Source organism: Bactrocera oleae, chromosome 2, assembly GCF_042242935.1.
Source record: "Bactrocera oleae isolate idBacOlea1 chromosome 2, idBacOlea1, whole genome shotgun sequence".
Classification (NCBI taxonomy): domain Eukaryota; kingdom Metazoa; phylum Arthropoda; class Insecta; order Diptera; family Tephritidae; genus Bactrocera; species Bactrocera oleae.
In genome coordinates, this window is record NC_091536.1 from 37,285,490 (window position 1) to 37,306,980 (window position 21,491).

A 21,491-nucleotide genomic window follows, 5' to 3' on the forward strand; every position below is an offset into this window, starting at 1 on the left:
TAAGAACACTTTTTACAACACAGCACATGCGGGAAGAGGAGCCGTTTCGCTCTAAAGAGTTAGAGCTAGTAAAACTATAACCAATAGTTAGTAGTAGTTGGATGTAATAAATGCAGCTGACAGTTCGGTAATGCGATGCAAGAGCCAATAGGCTAAGCTGACCTTGCGAAACAATACTTAACGGTAGTTCCGCAAGGAAGATGGAAAGCTGACGGAGTTTGAGGGGTTGATACCGAGGAGTACCGCTGCGCGAGTTCGACATATGGACCGGACGGCGTGCAAGCTGTCACTAGTGGTAGTATCTTTTTGAAGATTCTCCCTTCTTTAAAAAATAGACGCCACAGTAGACCTTATAATGAAAGAAAAATCGTTTTTTGTATATTAAGTTTTCCACAATCCTATAAAGTAAATATATATAATATAATATATAAACGATCAGCGCGATGAGCTGAGTCGGTGTAGTCATATCCATCTGTCTTTCCGTCTGTATACACGCGAAATAATCCTTAAGTTTTTGAGATATCGATCAGCAATTTTACACACGTTAGAACCGCCGATATTGGACAACTATAGCATATAGCTGCCATAAAAACTGACCGATCAAACTCAAGTCCTTGTATGAAAAAATTTTAATTTGACAAGGTTTCTTGACGAAATTTGGCACAAATTATTATCGCGACAATCTCCGAAGAAATATAACATATTGTTCAGACCAGACTACAATAGCATATAGCTGTCATTGACCGATCAAGGGCAAGATAACTATCTTTTTATACCCTTTTATGCTAGAAAAATAGGTATTATAGCTTCAGTGCAACCCAAGTTAACGTCGTATCTTGTTATTAACTAAAAATACATAACAAAAAAATAATTTTTGTGTGCTTTTTGCTCTAATGCAACATAACATCTGTATAAAAGTCAACAATACCCTTTTGCTCTTACCTTGAATATGACAATCAACGTAAAACTCATTACTGCCGTGGAAAATTAAATCCTTGTTTTCGATTGAAGTAATTACAGGCAGCTCCCATTGGATCTTTTTTTGTTCCGAATGATACCAGATGAAAATATTGTCGTTTAATTCACGGCATATCCATCTTCGAACTTTTATTCCCTTACGATCTGAAATTTCAATTTATAAATTTAGTTTTCATGTATTCCAACATAAAAAATAAAAGTATTTTCAAACATCTCGTCCTCGGTTTCTGATCATATGCAATTACAATTTTAATGGCAGATCTGACTACTCATTAAAAAAAGTTCTCTGGTTTATATATATTATGCCATGAAAATGACATTCGTTATCCGTATTTTAACTGCGAAATTATGTATATATATACAATATAAACCAACCGGAAGTATTAAATTCTTCCCGATTTTATACAATTTTTGTATCACGACATATCGTTACTAGAAATAGAGGCTTTCTGAATTTCAATCAGAAACCTCAAAGATTGGCCAATATATACAAGTACATAAGCTAAATACTCTTTCCGAATTTTAATAATAGAACTCAAAGATTGACCTATATCTTCGGTAAAAAAAAAATCAGCCATATGCATTGGGGTACACACAGTTACAGGGCATGTTTGTGCAAAGTTTTATTCTGATAACTTCATAGATCTTTGATTTGTATATTATAAAAATGAGAAGTAGTTGTGGTTGTAATCCAATTTCACATATTTTCCTCAATAACATAGAAATGAGTAAATGATTGAATAGTTCCTGAGCTATAGGAGATTACCTAAAGGTGCGCAATGTCACGCTCATTCCCTATCATCTTGGTTATTTAGTGAATTATCGCAGAGATAATTAAGAGAGAAGTGCAAGAGCGTCATCCTGATCAATGATATTTATACAACTCTATATCTATCTGGATTCATTTTAGGTGATACAAACAATCGTTATGTGAACAAAACTATCGTATTCTGTAGCACCATGTTGTTCAATCGCTTCTAGTCCAGTCATTTAAGCTTAAATTAGGTAAGAATCTCGGAATTCGAGATACCCAGCTGTAAGTCTGTAAATACTTATATATTGACACCCTAAAAGTTGTCTCAAAACCTACATATGGTAGGGTGTACGCAACTCGGTCGCAATCGGTTTTTTGCGCTTTTTTTGTAAATATCTCATTTCCTATGAGTTTTTTGCTATTGGTATTAATTATCAAAATTGTAGAATAAAAAAATTCTCTACAAATTTTGTTTCAAAAAATTTTTCATACGGTGAACCGTTTTCGAGATAGAGGGCGGAGAGCGCGCGGTCACGGCATCACTTCAAGTCAACCGGTGCCTCCGGTCAAAAACGCGCCATATATAGTTGATGAACTATCGATAAATCAATGATTATAAATATTTGTAAATTTTTATAGATCCTGAAGCAGAAAGGCTAAGAATTGTAGAAGCGGCAGCAGCAATTATTAGAAAAGATATCCGAACATCTATAGTTGAAACTAAATCTTATCCACCTCCTAGTAAAATGTTGGATAATGTTAATCAAGAAATTCCAAAAACTTTATTGCATTTCTTAGAAGAAGTCATCTTCAAAGACAGGAAAGGACAAATTGATCATTTAAAAACAAAATGTACTTCAATAAGCCATGCAATTATGGCTGCCATACGGGAATGTTCTTTTTCATCACAGTTACTTTTAAGCCTTTCTGTATTTCTTCACAGAAGATATGGATCTAAAAGAGTAGTGGATATTTTATCTAGTTTGGGATTTGCAGCTTCTTATAGTAATACAGTACAGTATGAAGTTTCAGCAGTTTATCACCCACAGCCTCGTATTTTATCATCAGAGTCAGGTGCACTTGTACAATATGTTGGAGACAATGCCGATATAAATGTCCAGACTCTTGATGGTAACAATACTCTTCATGTTATGGGGATTATTAAGATAGTAACTCCAAAAAATGCTGTTCTCTACGATGAACGGATACAAAAATATACAACCAAACCAAAAGCGAAAGAGTTGGCAGCCATATCACATGTATCTTTACAAGTTTACGATAAACCAGTCGTACCTGGATACAGTAAAGTTCAAGTTGAAAATCTGCATGACAGTCGAGCACTAACAAAAAAAACAATCAACGGAACTGATTTTTTGTAGTTATACGGAAAATGGAGGGATATTGCATCGTTGCCAGGGTGGAACGGTTATCTTGAGCAGCTCACTAAAAATGAAATGAATTTTTCAACATCTCAGGTTATGTTTCTTTCTTTTATCGATCATCCTGCCAGTAATGTAAACACAATTTACACAACTTTAGTTTGCGCTCTCGAGATTGCCAAGTCACACGGACAAAAAACGTGTGTAATTACTTTTGATCAACCTCTCTACTATAAAGCACGTGAAATGGTAGCTGCGTCAGATTCAAGCTCAAACTTGTGTAAAGTCGTTGTGAAATTAGGAGGATTCCATATGCTCATGTCTTTTCTTGGAAGCATAGGATACATAATGGACGGAAGTGGCCTTAAGGAAGCTCTTGGTAATAAAATATACGCACCGAATTCTGTTGACAAGATGCTGAGCGGCCACGCTTACTCAAGAAGCTTCAGAGGCCATATATTGGTACGACTTGCATTATCAAAGATCATTTTTGAAGACATGAAGATTGAAGATGGTACCTTGGGTGAGTTAATACAGCAAATCACTTCTCGAGATGTATCCTACACAAACGTAAAAGAATGTATGGATAAGTCAAACATTTTTCTTTCAACATTTCTGGACAAACTGGATGATTTGAAAGCTCGAGGTCCAACAGCACAATTCTGGGTGCAATATTTCGAAATGGTTACAATAGCACTTGATTTTGTTCACTTCTTATATGCAAAATCAGCCCACCTGTATCTGCAAGATATGCTCAAACTGGATGAAACTATGAATGAGCAAACTTATGAGAATTTCAGAAATGGATTTTTCACGGTGAAACGAACAGAAAAATATAATTTAGGTACATGGACAGATATGGTCATCGAACAAAGTCTCATGAAATCCATGAATACCGAAGGAGGAGTATCTCGTGGTCGAAGTACGAAAGAACGTGTTTTGTGTAAATGGGTATATGCTATGTACGCCACAAATACTATTTGTGAGGAAATGGAGAAGTTCTGTAATATCTCCTTGGAGTCGACTGAGCAACACGTAGATTCCAGAGACTCAAGAGTGAAAAAAGACAATGCTGACGTAAATATACTATTTGATTGGTTTAAACTCCATGACCCTTTTCCAAATACTACGCAGTTAATATCGATAGCTTCTGGAATTGTTGGAAATGAGCAAATTAACTGCCACAGATCTTACGAAATTGGATTAGAGTCTATGAAGAAGATCACCGGCTTATCATTTAATGAAATAAAGTTGAAACGTTCCGAAAAAGTAATGCCGCTTTCCAGTGTTAACAAATCTGTAAAAATAAATGATTGTAAAGTTGCAGTGGATCCATTATTACTCTTCCAAAGAATTACTGTCAGCAAACAATTTGAAAGTAATCTTGAAGAATATCTTCAATATGAATTGAGTCCGTATCTCTATTTGATAATGATGGCATGAGAAAAACGACAAAATCGTCATTGTATGACAATATGAGCCCAATTGATTTTGTTCTCAATGAAAATAATGTGACGTTCATTATTGATGGCGGATTTCTTCTTCATCATGTTGTATGGAGCAGAGAAGATACTTTTTCTATTATTTTTGATAAATACATAAATTATTCACAAAGGCATTACAGTTCCATAATTGTTGTATTTGGAGGATATTCAGACTACAGTAAGAACGTAAAAGCTATGGAGCAGCAGAGAAGAACTGCTGCACTTTCAAAAACGTATGAAGTCTGTTTCGATCAAACAATAGTTGTACCTGTTACTCAAGAAAAATCCTTATCAAATCGAAAAAACAAAGATAGGCTCATTAACATGTTAATTGAAAAATTACAAGCTGCAAATATTACTACTAAACAAGCCAGAGATGATGCGGATGTTCTTATTGTTGAAACTGCAATTGAAGAATCAAAGTCTGAAAAAACTGCAGTTATAATAGGACAAGATATTGATTTACTCATCATTTTAATTGGGCGTACACTGTCTTACGAACAAGAAATTTTCTTTAAAAAAGTTGGGAAAGGCAATGTAAAAACGGAGATATACTCGACTAAAAGTTTTGATAATTATCCTCATTTCAAAACACATATTTTATTTCTGCACGCATTAAGTGGGTGTGACACAACTTCTGCGCTTTTTAAAAAGGGGAAAAAAAACATTTTTAAAAGTTTTTGAGAAACTGACCAATTTGGATGAACTAGCTGCAGCATTTGAGGAAGAAAATTGTTCGGCCGAGAGATTATTAGAGAGTGGAACTCAAACCTTATTGGCAGTCTATAATGCTCCGAAATCTGTGAAAAGTCTCGATCATCTTCGTTATATGCATTACGTGAAGTCTACAAAACTTAATAAACCTGTGCAGCTTTCAAATATTCCTCCAACAAGTGCAGCTGCTCATCAACATTTCGAACGTGTATATTATCAAGTTCAAACTTGGTTAGGGCATGATTTGGAACCCCAGGTATGGGGTTGGGCAATGCGAAACGATTTTCTGGAGCCTATCATGACAATTTTACCACCTGCTCCAGAACATTTGCTAAATACAATTTTCTGCAACTGCAAGAGTGGTTGTGGTTCGCGATGCGGATGCAGGAAAGCGGACTTGCAATGCTCTTTAGCTTGTGGCCAATGTAATGGGCAAGCTTGTCTCAATGCTCTACCATATCAGAGCGACATTAACGAAGATGGAACTTTTGACCCCGGAATCATGGAAGAACTTGAAACAAATGTCGTTGAAGACGATTATGAAGACCAGTTTGAAATTTACCAGCAGCCGGAAGACGACGATGAAGAGGAAGAAGATGATTAAAATTATAAATTGTAGTTTTTGTACCCTTTATTCCATTTTTTTACTTTTAATAAAAATAAATGTATTGAATGATATTATTTAATAAATTTTTGTTATTTTTTTTTATCATGTAAGAAGTTATTAATATTAATAAGGTTTAAATTCAAATATAATTCCTATATTTTCATTAACAATCCTGCAATTTCATGGGCAGGTAAGTGTTGTTAAATAAATTAATACTGAATAAAAAGTGGATAGGTTAGGAAAAAATGATAAAATATAATATAATAGTTAATAAAAATTGACAAATATTTATAATCATTGATTTATCGATAGTTCATCAACTATATATGGCGCGTTTTTGATCAGAGGCACCGGTTGACCTGAAGTGATGCCGTGACCGCGCGCTCTCCGTCCTCTATCTCGAAAACGGTTCACCGTATGAAAAATTTTTTTAAACAAAATTTGTAGAGAATTTTGTATTCTACAATATTGATAATAAATACCAATAGCAAAAAATCAATATACAAGTATTTACAGACTTACAGCTGGGTATCTGGAATTCCGAGGTGAACTTACTATAATGACTGGACTATTCGTTTATTCACGATGATATAAAGGTCTTATCAGTTGTCTCTAATTTTACTGTCATTCAAAGCGTTAATAATATGATAAAGTGAAAGTAATTGTAGTGAATTGTTTCCAACAAACAAATACTAGAAGACTACATACATATACGTATGCTTTTAGTTATAAGTATATATAGGAAAAGTTAATTTTAAAGTGGATAATTCCGTAGGCTATTTTATGAATTAATTTCTTAGCTTTTAACATTATCGTACTTATATTTAGTTTTTTACCGAATACTTATTGATTTTTTATTTTCAACAGGAAAAATATATTTAATGTATGGTTTTGTTATACACTGCAACATGTTACTATAGAGTATTATAGTTTTATTCACCTAACGGTTGCTTGGATCTCCTAAAACTAATCGTGCTAGACATTGATATATATATATATACAAGTACATATAATATATTATATTTATATGATCATATAAAAGTGTGATAACTCACTGAATAAATGTGCAACAAGCATCACAACAAAGATGATAGGGAAGAGCTTTATAGGGGCAGGTGTAAGAATTGGACAGTAGGCATGGCATTGCCCACCTTTTAGTGCATTCCTATACCTCAGGAAGTATTGAACCAATTTAAGCCAAATTTGGTATGTAAGGTTTCTAATACTTTCCTATTACAGACCTACCTACACACACGGTTTTGTTTAAAAGTATTATGCATATAAATGCGCAATAGCTTATTAAGTAAATACGCCAAATCACTAAATTTCACCGCCCACCTATAGGTGAAAACTCATATCTCAGGACTTACACGACTAATTTACATCAAATTTGGTATATGATATTAAAGTGACATTCTTATGTCACAGTGCGGAAATTAGCGAAATCTGACTACAACCACACCTACTTCCCATAAAACAAAATTATAAATTCCGTCTTTCCGTTATTTAACTTTCCAGTACACAAATCAATCTACAAAGAATATAGATAGGAACTCAGAGAGAACATTTTCCGGTAAGTATTACTCCTATCTCTAATACTTCCCTTAGCCCTCATATGATATCATATACCTATATATAAAAAATTTTAACTTCCGGTTGGCTTTAGTCTGTATATAGCAGCCAATATGTAAGGCATCTTAGGAAAATTAATTGAAAACATAACACTGGTTATACTACAAGTTAAAACTAGTACTACTAGTTCAATGCCGAAAATGTATGAAATCAGAACTCCTAGTCCCCCATTTACTACCTACAAGTATAATAATTTTCGTTATTCTAGACGACTTTGTGCCTAACATGTCTTTACAAAATTTTAACATTTTTGGTCTTAGTGAAAATATAACTTATACTTTTGTTTATTTACATTTATTCGTCAGTTGGCTACCCATTTTTCTACTAAAGCTTAATGCTCATCTAGTACCCTTGACGCACTGATGGGACATTCACGATGTAGTAGGATATATAACTGTATATAAGATATATAGAGTTGGGACAAGCACACTCTCTTGAGGTACACTAGCCCTTATCGGTCGTTCATCTGATATTTAATTAGCCACTTTAACAGTAAATTTTCTACTTTTTAAATAAGACTTTAATATACAATTCGAAAGGGAATAATTTTTTTGTTTTATCTAAAAGGCCTTCGTGAATGCCTAAGCTACAAGTACATCATGGAATATTGCTAAACAATACACTCTGTACTCGAATGTCTTTCTAATTTCGCTATTGGTGCTTTGGAATTTTATTATTTTCATGGAGAAAAGAACACATCTTTGATAGTAACACTTTTTCAAATATTTTGCAAAGCAGGGTATCAGGCTTATTGGTCTGTGGCTAGATGAGTTACACCTTCCCCCTCCATAAACGTCGCTAAGCGCCAACACACCACATCAACACAATCCACAAGAAGACTCTACCCACTAACACACCTCTGCAGACATCACACCACCCACACATACACATCACAGCACAACTCTACACAACCCAACACTCAAAAGGGACTAACAAAGGACCAGAGTCCCTTCTTTTTCGATCGCAATCGAGCCGTCCAGACGTCCGATAAATTATATTTTATATTATTTCAATAAACCATCTCGGCCGGTATATCAAATTTTGAACTTTGTGATTTTAAGTGCTAAAGTGCAAAAATGTGAGTGTGCAAGCAAAGAAAACTATTCATGGTCATTCGAGCTATAGTGAACGACACTATGGAGTGTTTTGAAGAACAAATAAAAATAAAAAACAAAAAAAATATATATTTATATACTAACTTATATATATATACATAGTGACTTCAAAGTGCTGTGCAGTGGAGTGGCATACATATACAAAATAAAAAAAACCAAAATGAAGAAAAAAAAAAATATATATATATAATAAGTGACTGGAAAGTGCTATGCAGTGGACTTCCATATACACAAAAAAAAAAAGACTGTTAAAAAATTTATTTCAACAAAAAAAAACACGAAATAAGTGATTACAGTGTGGAGTGACATACAAAAAAAAACAGTGTAAAACGACTATAATAATAAACAAGTAAGGAAGGGCTAAGTTCGGAACCGAACATTTTATTAATATGTAGTACCGAATTCGGTTGACATCAGTTAAGCAGATCTCAAGATATGAGTTTTCACCTAAAAGTGGGCGGTGCCACGCCCACCGACAAATTTTGAACGCGGTTCCTACAAAGTCATCTCATACCATCTCAGAGGTAAAATTTAATGTCTCTGGCGTGTTTAGTGCTTGATTTATCGCACTTTTAGTAGTTTTTAACAGTATCGTTATATGGGGAGTGGGCGGAGTTGCCACCCGATTTTACTCATTTTCACACCGTCAAAACAGGTGCTAAAAGCATTTGCTTCCAGTGAATTTTGTTATTATAGCATTAGCGGCTTAAGAGATATGCTCACTAAAACTATTGGGGCGTGACCACGCCCACTTAAAAAAAAATTTTTTACTGCAGATGCCCCTCCCTAATGTGATCCTGTGTACCAAATAACAGTCTTGTATCTTATTGCGGAGCTTAGTTGTGGCAATTTATTTGTTTTTGATTAATGGCGTTTTGTGGGCGTGGCAGTGGTCCGATTACGCCCATTAGCAATGCCAACCGTCTCACGGTACCAAGAAACATGTCTACCAAGTTTCATAAAGATATCTCAATTTTTACTCAAGTTAGAGCTTGCACGGACGGACGGACGGACAGTCACCCGGATTTCAACTCGTCTCTTCATCCTGATCATTTATATATACATAACCCTATATCTAACTCGATTAGTTTTAGGTGATACAAATAACCGTTAGGTGAACAAAACTATTATACTCTGTAGCAACATGTTACGAGAGTATAAAAAAGGACGCGAAATAACCACAAAATTTCATACGGGCGCGAATAGCAAAAAAACAACAACTAAAATACATACATAATTAAAAACGAACGGGTGCGAGTCAAAACTACAAAAAAAAGGAAATCATAATCACCTCAACAGAACATAACAACAACCACAACAGCACACCAAATTCAGCCCAGCGAAGCAGAAACCGGGAGAGAACCACAAGCGGTAAAAGCAACGCACAAGTATACCATACACACATATGGTATACAATATTGTGCCCAAATCCCCTTGGCGAACCCCAAAGTAAGTCGTATCGATTCCTTTTAGTATTTGTATATATCCTAATATTATACGTATGTTAAAATTTATGCTTTTGCGGTTTAATTATTACATAAATCCGGACTTCCTGAAGTTCTACAATGAATTGTCTGACAGAGAAAGCTGAATTTCTATATAGAACCAGAATATTAATATTGAAACATTTAAACAAAACCCCTTCTAAAACTCAGCTCGTTAATTGGAGTAAATCCTGGTATATCAAAACTTTCGCAAGGATAACTCCAAGTTTCTACAAAACATATAATAAAATATCTGAAGATAGCATCAAACAGTCGCTTTTTATTTCATTAATATGAGCGTGAAGACTCTGAACATTATGAATTAAAATTTGATGTCCTGATGTTCGGGAAATCGTAAAATTGAAACTTGTTGTCAAAGCTTTATTTGTGTTCAATTCCCTCAATTCCCTAAATACGGGATCCGATTCAGAAAATTTGTTAGGAGGAATAAAATTTCTTATGATGAATAGACCTTCTGCAGAAGTAGCTACAAGCGACATATATTGAAGCTCTAGGCATTCTGGGTCGAGTATGAACTACAACTTTATTATATGTGGCACCCTGACTTTTATGAATAGTTATTCCCTCAGCCGGAACAACTGGAAACTGATTTCTTTCAATTGAAATTTGTTCATTTCTTTTATATTGAAAAGATTTAAGAACTTTTTCAAATGGTGTCCAACCAACAGAAGGTTCCAAAAATTTTATCCACAGAATTGTTGGAAAAGAACAATAGAAATCAATTTGCATAAGTTGTCCAGCTGCCCCATTAACCAAGCCATCACACGTGTTTATGTTCACTGTAATCATATATTTGGCGGAGGGTTTTAGTGTCAATTCATATGGCAGTCCCTGCGTTTCAGAAGTTTTGAAAAGTTTAACTCTTTCCAAAATATTATCATTTTCATTTATACCAATTCCTTTAACTGAGTCTTTTGCAGTTGCAAGGAAAGCTTCTGTTGGGATTCGACTGAGCTTAAGGGCATTAAATTATTTGTCTCTTCATTGGACCAAAATAAATGTATGGCATCATCGGGAACTTCTTCGAAATTAACTACGTCCTCATTTGTCATAGTACCTGATGCCATATTATGACATTAAACAAATGTTAAAATCTCCAACAATTAGCACATTTTGATTGCCTAACTTGGAAGTAAGGACTTCAGGAAGTTCTACAATTAATTGTCTGACAGAGAAAGCTGAATTTCTATATAGAACCAGAATATTAATATTGAAACATTTAAACAAAACCGCTTCTAAAACTTTGCGGCCTGAATAAATTTTCTTTACAGCCTTTGATTCTATAGAGCAAGCAATACTATGCTTTGCATATATTATAATACCCCGTTTATTTCTGTTGGTTGTTTCCGTGCTGTCTATCCTCAGCTGGTTAATTGGAGTAAATCCTGGTACATCAAAACTTTCGCAAGGATAACTCCAAGTTTCTACAAAACATAAAATATCTGAAGATAGCAGAAACAGTCGCTTTTTATATCATTAATGTTAGCGTGAAGACTCTGAACATTATGGAATAAAATTTGATGTCCTGATGTTCGGGAAATCATAAAATTGAAACTTGTTGTCAAAGCTTTATTTGAGTTCAATTCCCTCAATTCCCTAAATATGGGATCCGATTCAGAAAATTTGTTAGGGGAATAAAATTTCCTATGATGAATAGACCTTCTGCAGAAGTAGCTCGACTACAAGCGACATATATTGAAGCTCTAGGCATTCTGGGTCGAGTATGAACTACAACTTTATTATATGTGGCACCCTGACTTTTATTAATAGTTATTCCCTCAGCCGGAACAACTGGAAACTGATTTATTTCAATTGAAATTTGTTCATTTCTTTAATACTGAAAAGATTTAAGAACTTTTTCAATTGGTGTCCAAGAACTTTCTAGAGGATGAGGCTTTTTTGATCGTCCTATCAAACCAACAGAAGGTTCCAAAAATTTTATCCACAGAATTGTTGGAAAAGAACAATAGAAATCAATTTGCATAAGTTGTCCAGCTGCCCCATTAACCAAGCCATCACATGTGTTTATGTTCACTGTAATCATATATTTGGCGGAGGGTTTTAGTGTCAATTCATATGGCAGTCCCTGCGTTTCAGAAGTTTTGAAAAGTTTAACTCTTTCCAAAATATTATCATTTTCATTTATACCAATTCCTTTAACTGAGTCTTTTGCAGTTGAAAGGAAAGCTTCTGTTGGGATTCGACTGAGCATAAGGGCATTAAATTATTTGTCTCTTCATTGGACCAAAATAAATGTATGGCATCATCGGGAACTTCTTCGAAATTAACCATGATGCCATATGATTTAAAGCTATTGCAAAGGTCTGATCCTCCCGTTGTGTCATTATCTCTGTTAATTCAAAGTATTTAAATAACTCCCACAAAGGGGAACCAACTAAAGTGCTGTATGCATCATTGGGATTAGGAGAGAATATCCACCTATCTCCAACAGGTGAGAGTTGCTTCAAATCACTAAACACTATGATCGGAATACCACCGAAGGGGCTGTCTGTTTTTAAAATTTGTTTTAATCTCGCATCAACAGAGCAAAACATACGAGCACCTACCATCGATATTTCATCAGTTATGATTAATTTTAAATCGATAAGTCTGGAATACAATGAATTCACTGTGTCATTGCTAAGTGGCCTCAACTCTCTATTCAACTGATTAACAGGTAAAGAGAATATTGAATGAAGGGTCATTCCACCTATTCCGAATGCTGCTTTACCCGTAGGTACTTTTAAGGAACTTGGATTGGATCCAGGTGTAGAATTGTAACGATGGTTAAGAGCTTGATATATTGCAGATATCAAACGACTCTTTCCTACACCTGCACCGCCGCCAATGAACTCATAAAATGGGAGATTTGTTTTTAGGTGGTGCATCAAATGTGTCAAATAGGTTCTTTGCTTAGTATTTAGACTTTTAACTAATGAAAATAATTCCTCAACTGGAATTAAAGGGGCTAGTTTCATAAGTCTAATATTGCAATCAGATTCAGTGCCATTATCTGTTGAATCTTCGCCATGCAAGTCCAGCAAATTTATATTTGGGTTTATTTCTGGAAGTGCCAACACTCTGAACTCATTTTCCACGATAGGTAGTTCATTTTGAGCACCTTCGTCCAAGTCTATTTCATTATAAAGACTTTCTAGAACATTTTCAAGTTCTCTTTGCTCAAAAACATCATATTTTCTTTGATTTTCCTCAATTATAATACGATGTGTTATGCAAGTCTGCTCATTATTGTTTTCAATGAGATCTTGCTGTTCATTCCGCCAAGGATAGTAAAGCATTAACATTTCGCGGAAATACTCAACTCTGGCCAAATCTGGGTTAAACCTTCTATACCGAATAATACAAGGTTTGGTACGTTTTTTCACCGTCTTTAAGAGGCATGACTACCCCGCTTTCTGGTAAATTATCGTCTTCCCTCTCTTCTTCTTCATGATCACTATCTTGTGCTCTTCTACTAGATTTAAAATTTGTATACCTAGCTGCAAAATCAGCTAACATTTTGAACATAATGGTCTAAAATACCGGCTACGAATATTTCAGTCGAACCTGAAGGAAGGTTCTGAAGTTCCGCTCTAGGTTTTACCATTCGAACACGTTCCTCAGGTCGAGAGGTATTTATAAATATTTCTGCATTACTTGCTTCCGAAAGATGGAGCCCAATGCAGCAATATACTGCTTCTTGTGCAGATATTTCTGTGCCTGATATAAATTTGTGACCTATATGTTTAAGTTTTTGCTTACTAGTATAATTTCCAGCATTCACCTCTGATATAGCTTCGTTTAAGAGCCTAGAAATTCCCCTGTTAGACTTGTTAATTTAATTAATTATATATGAACAGCAAGCATATGCATCCAGTATATATTGGATATCCATATTTGCACTATGGAGTTCCAAAATCAGAGGATTATAAGCGTTTATAAAACGATCCTGTAATTTTCTTTTTAGAAAAATTTTGGGTTTTGTTAAACTTGACCTAAGGGCTAACAAATAGTCATCAAAAGACATATTTATTCTACTATCAGACAGGAAGTGTTCAAAATCGTTTAAATTAGAAATATCTTCTGTAGTCATATTTGAATTTAAAACGTTTTGAATTTAAAAAAAGTTTTCCTTGTGTCTTTCTGAATTTTGACTTGTTTCTGTAAGAGGTAACAATATTTGCGTTGAGGGCATTGGTGGATATGGTATACCAAAACGACAAAACTGTTGTCCTCTTATTTCCCTAGTACAAGACCGACTGTCGTTATGCTTTTGATAACCCAAATAATTTTCTAAGTGGCTGATCGAACCATCGGTAGAAATATAATTGTCAATAAAACTAATGACATCAGGGAATGTCTGAGGATCTTGAAGGTTGATCCTGGGAGCATTATTAAGCCAATACATGCCATGTACATGCTGGGAACCTCTCTGTTGAAACTACACTCTCCAGTAGAAATTTGTAACAAAATGCTCTCCAAAAATGACGGCGTTATCTTTAAAAAGCTTAAGAATTTGTCGATAGCGGTAGTCAAAATATCTAGCACAAGTAACCGCGTTTGATCGAATTAAGCGATATCTATCTTGGTTTATTAAACTGTTGGCTTTCTCTTTCGAAATATCATTAGAATCAACAGTTTTAGAGAGGATGGCCAAAAGCTCAGCCCACTGAGATTCTGCAGCCGATAAAGTGATAAAGAAGGTTGGAAGCCCAAATTGGCGAATTATAGCGATTGCCTTTTTCTTCTCAGCTTCCCAGTGCGCAGGTGAGGATCTAACGCCTTTCAAAACCTTGTAACCATCATCGTGTTGAATCAAGTTTTGAACAAAGTTTTCGTTTAATAGATTTTGGGCCGTAACTCGGTTGCGACCTGAAAACTTTCTAAGGCAAATGGATGTACTATTCTTAATTTGTAGCAGTTCTAATTTTTTGTAATCTTTGCGAAAACGACGAATTTCAGAACGTATTATCTTGCTATACGTTTCAGATCATGTACCCTTCTGCCCAACGTATATTGTTCCAAATGACAACTCTTCTGAATTATTATATTGAATTATGACAATTGGTCTTTGTCCTTCACCTGGCGCTATAACTAAACGGTTATAGTCTAAGTTTTGTACAGGAATATTGTCCAAAAGAGTTTCTTGACCGCCTGGATTTAGCTCTGAAGGTAAAAGACCCGTGGGAATATTATTACCTGAGGGATTATCATGAGAAGTTTGTGCCGCATGAAAAGATTGAACCAATCGGGAATCCTCTGCAGATGCCACAAACGGAACTTCTTCTTGGTTATTAAATTCTGAAATCCAGTTTTCATTAATATGTATATTGTGCTCACGATACAGAGGGGTATTCACTAAGAATTGCAAAGCTTCCATAATCTTTGCGGGGCGTATGGTATCGATCATGTAATCATGATTGTATTCCAAACGCCTTCTTAAGTGAATTTGTATAACATGAGCCTCATCAAAGGACCTTGATAGAGATGTCACAATATTGTTAACAGAAATTGGTAAATTAATAACAGGAACTTTGAGCAAACTCTGACCTTGATATCCTAACGGACGGATTGTCATAAAAGGCAATTTAGGCATTATGAGACGTGCTTCAATTGGAGTTAAACCTTTCAAACAATCCAGTATTTCCGGAAAGTTTAGACCGTCAGCTAAACATATTTTTGGAACGTTCTTTTTAACAATCGCATTTTTGCAAGTAGCACCAAAATTGTAATTTCCATCTTCTGAAGGAAATTTTTGCATTAAGAAGAAGGCGGAAGCAGTATTCGGGTGACCTTGCGCAATAGTTTCGAAATTTAATTTGCGAACTTGGTGTGAAAACCATAAGCCGCTGCAGCAAATACATATTTCAGTAGGGCCCTTATTTATATTTTGGAAATAAATGTTTTTGAAATCTGTTAAATTGCCACTATTATCAGTTTCTATAACATTATTTTCTCTCGTTAATCGTATTCGTTGGGACTGCCTTTGGTTTTCAATTTGTCTATTGAGTGGGTTATCTCTACGAAGGCGAACTTGACCTTGTCTAAGACGTCTCTGATTCAAAATTTCTTCCCTCATACCCCTCCTACTAAGCTGTCGACGTTGTGTTCCTCTATCACGCTCCTCTCTCCTTATTTAAGGATTTCTTCTTGCATGTTCTCTTTGCATTTGATCACGAATGCGCTCTAAATTCCTATACTCAGGATTTCTTGCGCGAAGTTCTCATCATCAATCATCCCTAGTGTTCCTACTTTGTTCATCATAACGTACCTCAGGATTTTCTCGACGAGATCTATGACCTCGAGTATTTCTTATTTGCCCTTCAGAGCGAATTTGCGGATCTTGCCGCCTTGTTCTATGTTGAACAGTATTTGCAATTTACTCAACAGATCGAACCTCGGGGTCTTCACGCCGAGACCTATGATCTCGAGTATTTCTTATTTGCTCTTCAGAGCGAATTTGGGGATCTTGCCGCCTTGTTCTATGTTGAACAGTATTTGCAACTTGCTCAACAGATTGAACCTCGGGGTCTTCACGCCGAGATCTATGACCTCGAGGATTTCTTATTTGCTCTTCTGAGCGAATTTAGGGATCTTGCCGCCTTGTTCTATGTTGAACAGTATTTGCAACTTGCTCAACAGATCGAACCTCCGGGTCTTCACGCCGAGACCTATGACCTCGAGTATCTCTTATTTGCTCTTCAGAGCGAATTTGCGGATCTTATCGCCTTGTTCTATGTTGAACAGTATTTGCAATTTGCTCAACAGATCGAACCTCGGTTTCTTCACGCCGAGACCTATGACCTCGAGTATTTCTTATTTGCTCTTCAGAGCGAATTTGGGGATCATGCCGCCTTGTTCTATGTTGAACAGTATTTGCAACTTGCTCAACAGATCGAACCTCGGGGTCTTCACGCCGAGACCTATGACCTCGAGTATCTCTTATTTGCTCTTCAGAGCGAAATTGCGGATTTTCCCGCCTGGTTCTATGTTGATTTGTATTGATAATTTGTTCGGACAGACGTACATCGGAATCTAATTTACGATTAGCGTGACTTACAGTATTTTGTGACTGCTCACTATCTCTATATAAAGAGTTTGCACGAAGAACTCTCATACGTCTTCTATTCTGAAGACGACTTGGTAATATAGATTTTCTACTTAATCTAGGCATAATTAATTAATAATAAATGGATTAATATATAAAATACTTTTAGATAATACTTATATAATTCAGTCCGTCCGGGTGTTAAAAGTTGGATCCTAGGTGCTGCTCTCTTTCACTGTAATTGCTTGTAAGTCCTTGCTATGCTATTGCTCGTCACTATACACTGTACAGTGTAATACACTAAAATTAGTTTGAATAAAGTACTTTGCTTGTAAAGACATATAGTGAAACTGAAACTACAAACACAGTGTACTTATTATACTCTTGCAACATGTTGGTACAGCTTACGTACTTTTGTATACCTATATATTATATTACTTAGCTATTCTCTAACATAATCTATTATATAAAAATAAGTCGGGTTTTCCTTCCTGACGCTATAACTCCAGAACGCACGAACCGATTTCCACGGTTTTGTATTCGTTGGAAAGGTCTCGGGCTCCGTGAGGTTTATAGCAAAGAAAATTCAGGAAATATTTTAACAGAAAGGCGGAAAAATCTTTTTTCACTACAGCGCCATCTCTGATACATAGCATGTACTACAAACCAATATTTTAAGTAGATGGCGCCGGTGCGTGATACATTGTTTGACAGCTACTCATTGTTCTCTGCTCAATTAATTTTATGTGACAAACCGGTATTGTGTTCACTGTGAAATTGTGAAAAATAAGTTATTCGTTCATTACAATTGGAACTAACATTTCAATTGGAAACCATCAAATCAATCACGTGTATTGTGCAAATTTTTATTCAATTTCAACAACAGGCATTTGTCTTTAAGGTGGTAAGTTGAACTGTATAAATTATGTGGAGCGTGCATTTGAGGTTAAATTCACCACTCTATCCATAGCCCAAAATGCCTAGAGGACGACGTGCCAACATCGGCCGCCGCACAAGCATGCAAGCCAGCAACACGTGTGATTGAGACAACGCGTGAGCACACGAAGATCATTGGCATCATACAATCGCTTGGCATTCCAATCTGATCCCACTGCGAACTACAGTGATGATGCAAACTTAGATATTGGACCAATGACGACTATATGCCGATATTGCAATGCGTTAAAGTTCAAAAGAGAAACGGCTGGATTGTGCTGCGCAAGTGGAAAAGTCAAACTGGATCCATTACTTACACCACCACAGCCACTGAAACCATTGTTCGATGGAAGTGATCCCGATTCCAGCCATTTTCTTCAACACATCCTTGAATACAATAACTGCTTTCGCATGACAAAAAAAACACCATCACACGATCATAAGTTACACCGTATTCTTCAACAAATGATTGTTTGCAATTACAGATACAAGGACAAATATATCATTTGCATGGTTCAATGGTGCCAACACCAGATGAACCGCATAAATTTCTGCAAATATATTTCATTTCGTCGATGGTCGATCAGCTGAATGAGCGGTGCAATATACAGGGAACACAACAGTTAAAGAGACGAATTATTGAACAGTTGCAAGCATTTTTTCACGCTAATAATGCTGTGGTTAATATGTTCAAAACAGCATTGGAACGAATGCCATCGGATACGCACAAATTTGTCAAAATGCTGATTGTACCCCAACAGGTAAACATGTGCGAAGATTCAATGCACCCACCGTTAATGATGTTGCTGCAATTATTGTTGACAGGCAGACGTTGCCAGTAATTCCCCGTGGAACGGCTGCAGATGAATTGAATGCTTGCCTGAAGGCATCACCTTTATGGACCACTAATATGAGAGTTCAACTTCAAAATGATCGAATTGCTGCACAATTTTCCAAACAATTGTTAGCTGTTGGAAATGGAAAAGTCAGAGTTGATGCGACATCTGGATTAATTACTCTTACCAACGACTTTTGCCGATTTGTAGACTCTCAATTAGCTATTTTTGAAAATGTTTTCCAAACCATTAGTGCGAATTATCAGAATTATGCTTGGTTAAGTCAACGAGCAATTCTTGCCGCAAAGAATAATGATGCACAGGCACTGAGTTTCACCATTCAATCAAAAATTGCTGGCGATTTGGTGACATACAATTCCGTTGATTCCATAACAAATCCCGATGATGTAGTAAATTATCCAACGGAGTTTTTGAACTCTCTGGAGTTACCAGGATTTCCACCATATAACTTGCAACTCAAAGTTGGTACAGTTATTATGATATTGCGTAATTTGAATCCGCCGCGACTTTGCAACGGTACTCGATTTTCGGTAAAAAGACTTATGCCGAATTTGATTGAAGCAACCATTATTAACGGAAAGTACGCAGGTGAAAATGTATATATTTCGACTGATCTTCCGTTTGACTTCAAACGATTGCAATTTCCAGTTCGCCTTGCGTTCGCAATGACAATTAACAAGTCGCATGGCCAATCGCTTAGTGTTTGCGGGATAAATTTAGAAAATCATTGTTTTTCACATGGGCAGTTATACGTTGCGTGTTCACGAGTTGGGAAACCATCCGCTTTGTTTGTGTTAACGTCAGACCAAAAAACAAAAAATGTGGTTTTCCAAAGAGCACTTCAATGAAACGGATAATTTGCGGACACGTATAACGCTTCGATTCAGTTTTTACTTTGGATCCACTTTCATTTACTTAGAGAAGTTCAACTAAATAACACTTCATTTTTCATTTCAAATGAAATAAAATTTTTCCTTTCCAAATATAAAACAAAAAAAAAATGTTCTTCATCTTTTAATCACCAAACGAAATATTACATAAAACAAAGCCATCTGGTGGCGAAACGGGGTTCGCCAGGTTTGCTAGTAATACATAATATTTACTTATATTTATATTTTAGAAATTAGTAGTTTATTTCGTTATATTGAAATTAAGTTCTCGGAAAATCCCTCCGCAAATTACTTTTGTTAAACGCTTTCTAAAACAGGGGGATCTATGGTACCTATTTTGAAGGGTCTACCCATGAAGGCGAAATAAACAATAACTTACATATAATTAAGTATGGTATACACATATGTAGAGCAGATATGTAGATTTTCTTCTTTTTGTCTTAATATCTAAATCTTTCATAAGCTGCCAACGGCTCTAGGTAAAAGTGTAATTTTCTTGAGTTTACAGTTCACCTCATGACCTTCATATTAAAATGTGTCGCAAAACTGAAATAATAGACAGTAGCATGTAAACCGATGGTCGCAGTTTATCTATAACCACATAAAAAGGGTCTTTAGCCCTTTTGATACTACATTACTAATATTTATTTCATGCAATTTTTTCTAGAAAGATTGTTTTGCTCTATACAAAGTCCAGCACTCTAAGAAACTTTTTTAGCATTGTTGACTGGTATATTTTATAATAAGTTCAACATGATGGCTGAGAAAATATACCTAACCACTGATTATCACCAAATATTAGAAGAAATATATGTATATAGAAATCTATATCTATCACTTTAGGTGATGCAAACAACTCTTTGGTGAACAAAACTATACTCTGTTGCAACATGTTGTGAAAGTATAAAAATGTTGCGAAAGAATTCAACATTCATTACTCGATTATTATTTGGTATCTTATTAACTTATGTTATTGATCATAGATTTATTTTGTGTCAATACTATTTTTTTCGCCGAAATGTTAACTTTTATAAAAAGAAGCTATTTAACTTAAACATGGTATAGGTGATATAAACTGAACCAAAGGGGTTAGATTTAATATGTGGGGTATATGAGGTGGCTGTTGTACCAGAGGAGCGGAAATCAGTATATTAGGGTTATAAGGTTCAAACAAAGTATAGACCAATTTCATTCATATGCAGCGATAAACCACATTATTTTTAAGAAAAACTGTCCATTTAATTTCATTAACTTATCAAATTGACGAAAAAAATTATACCATAAGTAGTACATGTGAGCTGGGAAAATCAAAGACCAGAAAATTCCTCCAAACCGTATATTAAAAAATGTTGAATTCAACATCCATTATTAAATGATATCGTGATTAAATTACAATGAAATTTTATATCTTCTTGACTTATATTAAAGGCCATAAACTTAGTCTCAGTTTTATAGCTTGAAGTGAGATATACATAAGTATGAATGTGATATTAACTCCACCAAAATGGCTAAATTTTATATTATAAGCTTAGGTGGCAAACGTCAACCAGAGAATCGGAATTCATTATATGAAGGTGGGAGGTTTAGACTTA

The 21,491-nt window shown here is 35.3% G+C and overlaps 1 protein-coding gene and 1 long non-coding RNA gene across 3 annotated transcripts in view; one reads left to right on the plus strand and one right to left on the minus strand.

Annotated features, from left to right (window-relative positions):
- Nucleotides 1-21,491, minus strand: part of nvd (cholesterol 7-desaturase nvd) — a 410,950-nt gene that overhangs the window by 161,832 nt on the left and 227,627 nt on the right. For both annotated transcript variants that reach the window (XM_070112982.1, XM_070112983.1), the window contains exon 4: nucleotides 943-1,122. In XM_070112982.1, coding sequence (XP_069969083.1) covers nucleotides 943-1,122 — 180 coding nt within the window. The remainder of the gene's footprint in view (nucleotides 1-942; nucleotides 1,123-21,491) is intronic.
- Nucleotides 17,980-19,061, plus strand: LOC138858930 (uncharacterized). Its single transcript, XR_011397958.1, has 2 exons — nucleotides 17,980-18,120; nucleotides 18,187-19,061. It is a non-coding gene; the product is annotated as an uncharacterized lncRNA (long non-coding RNA).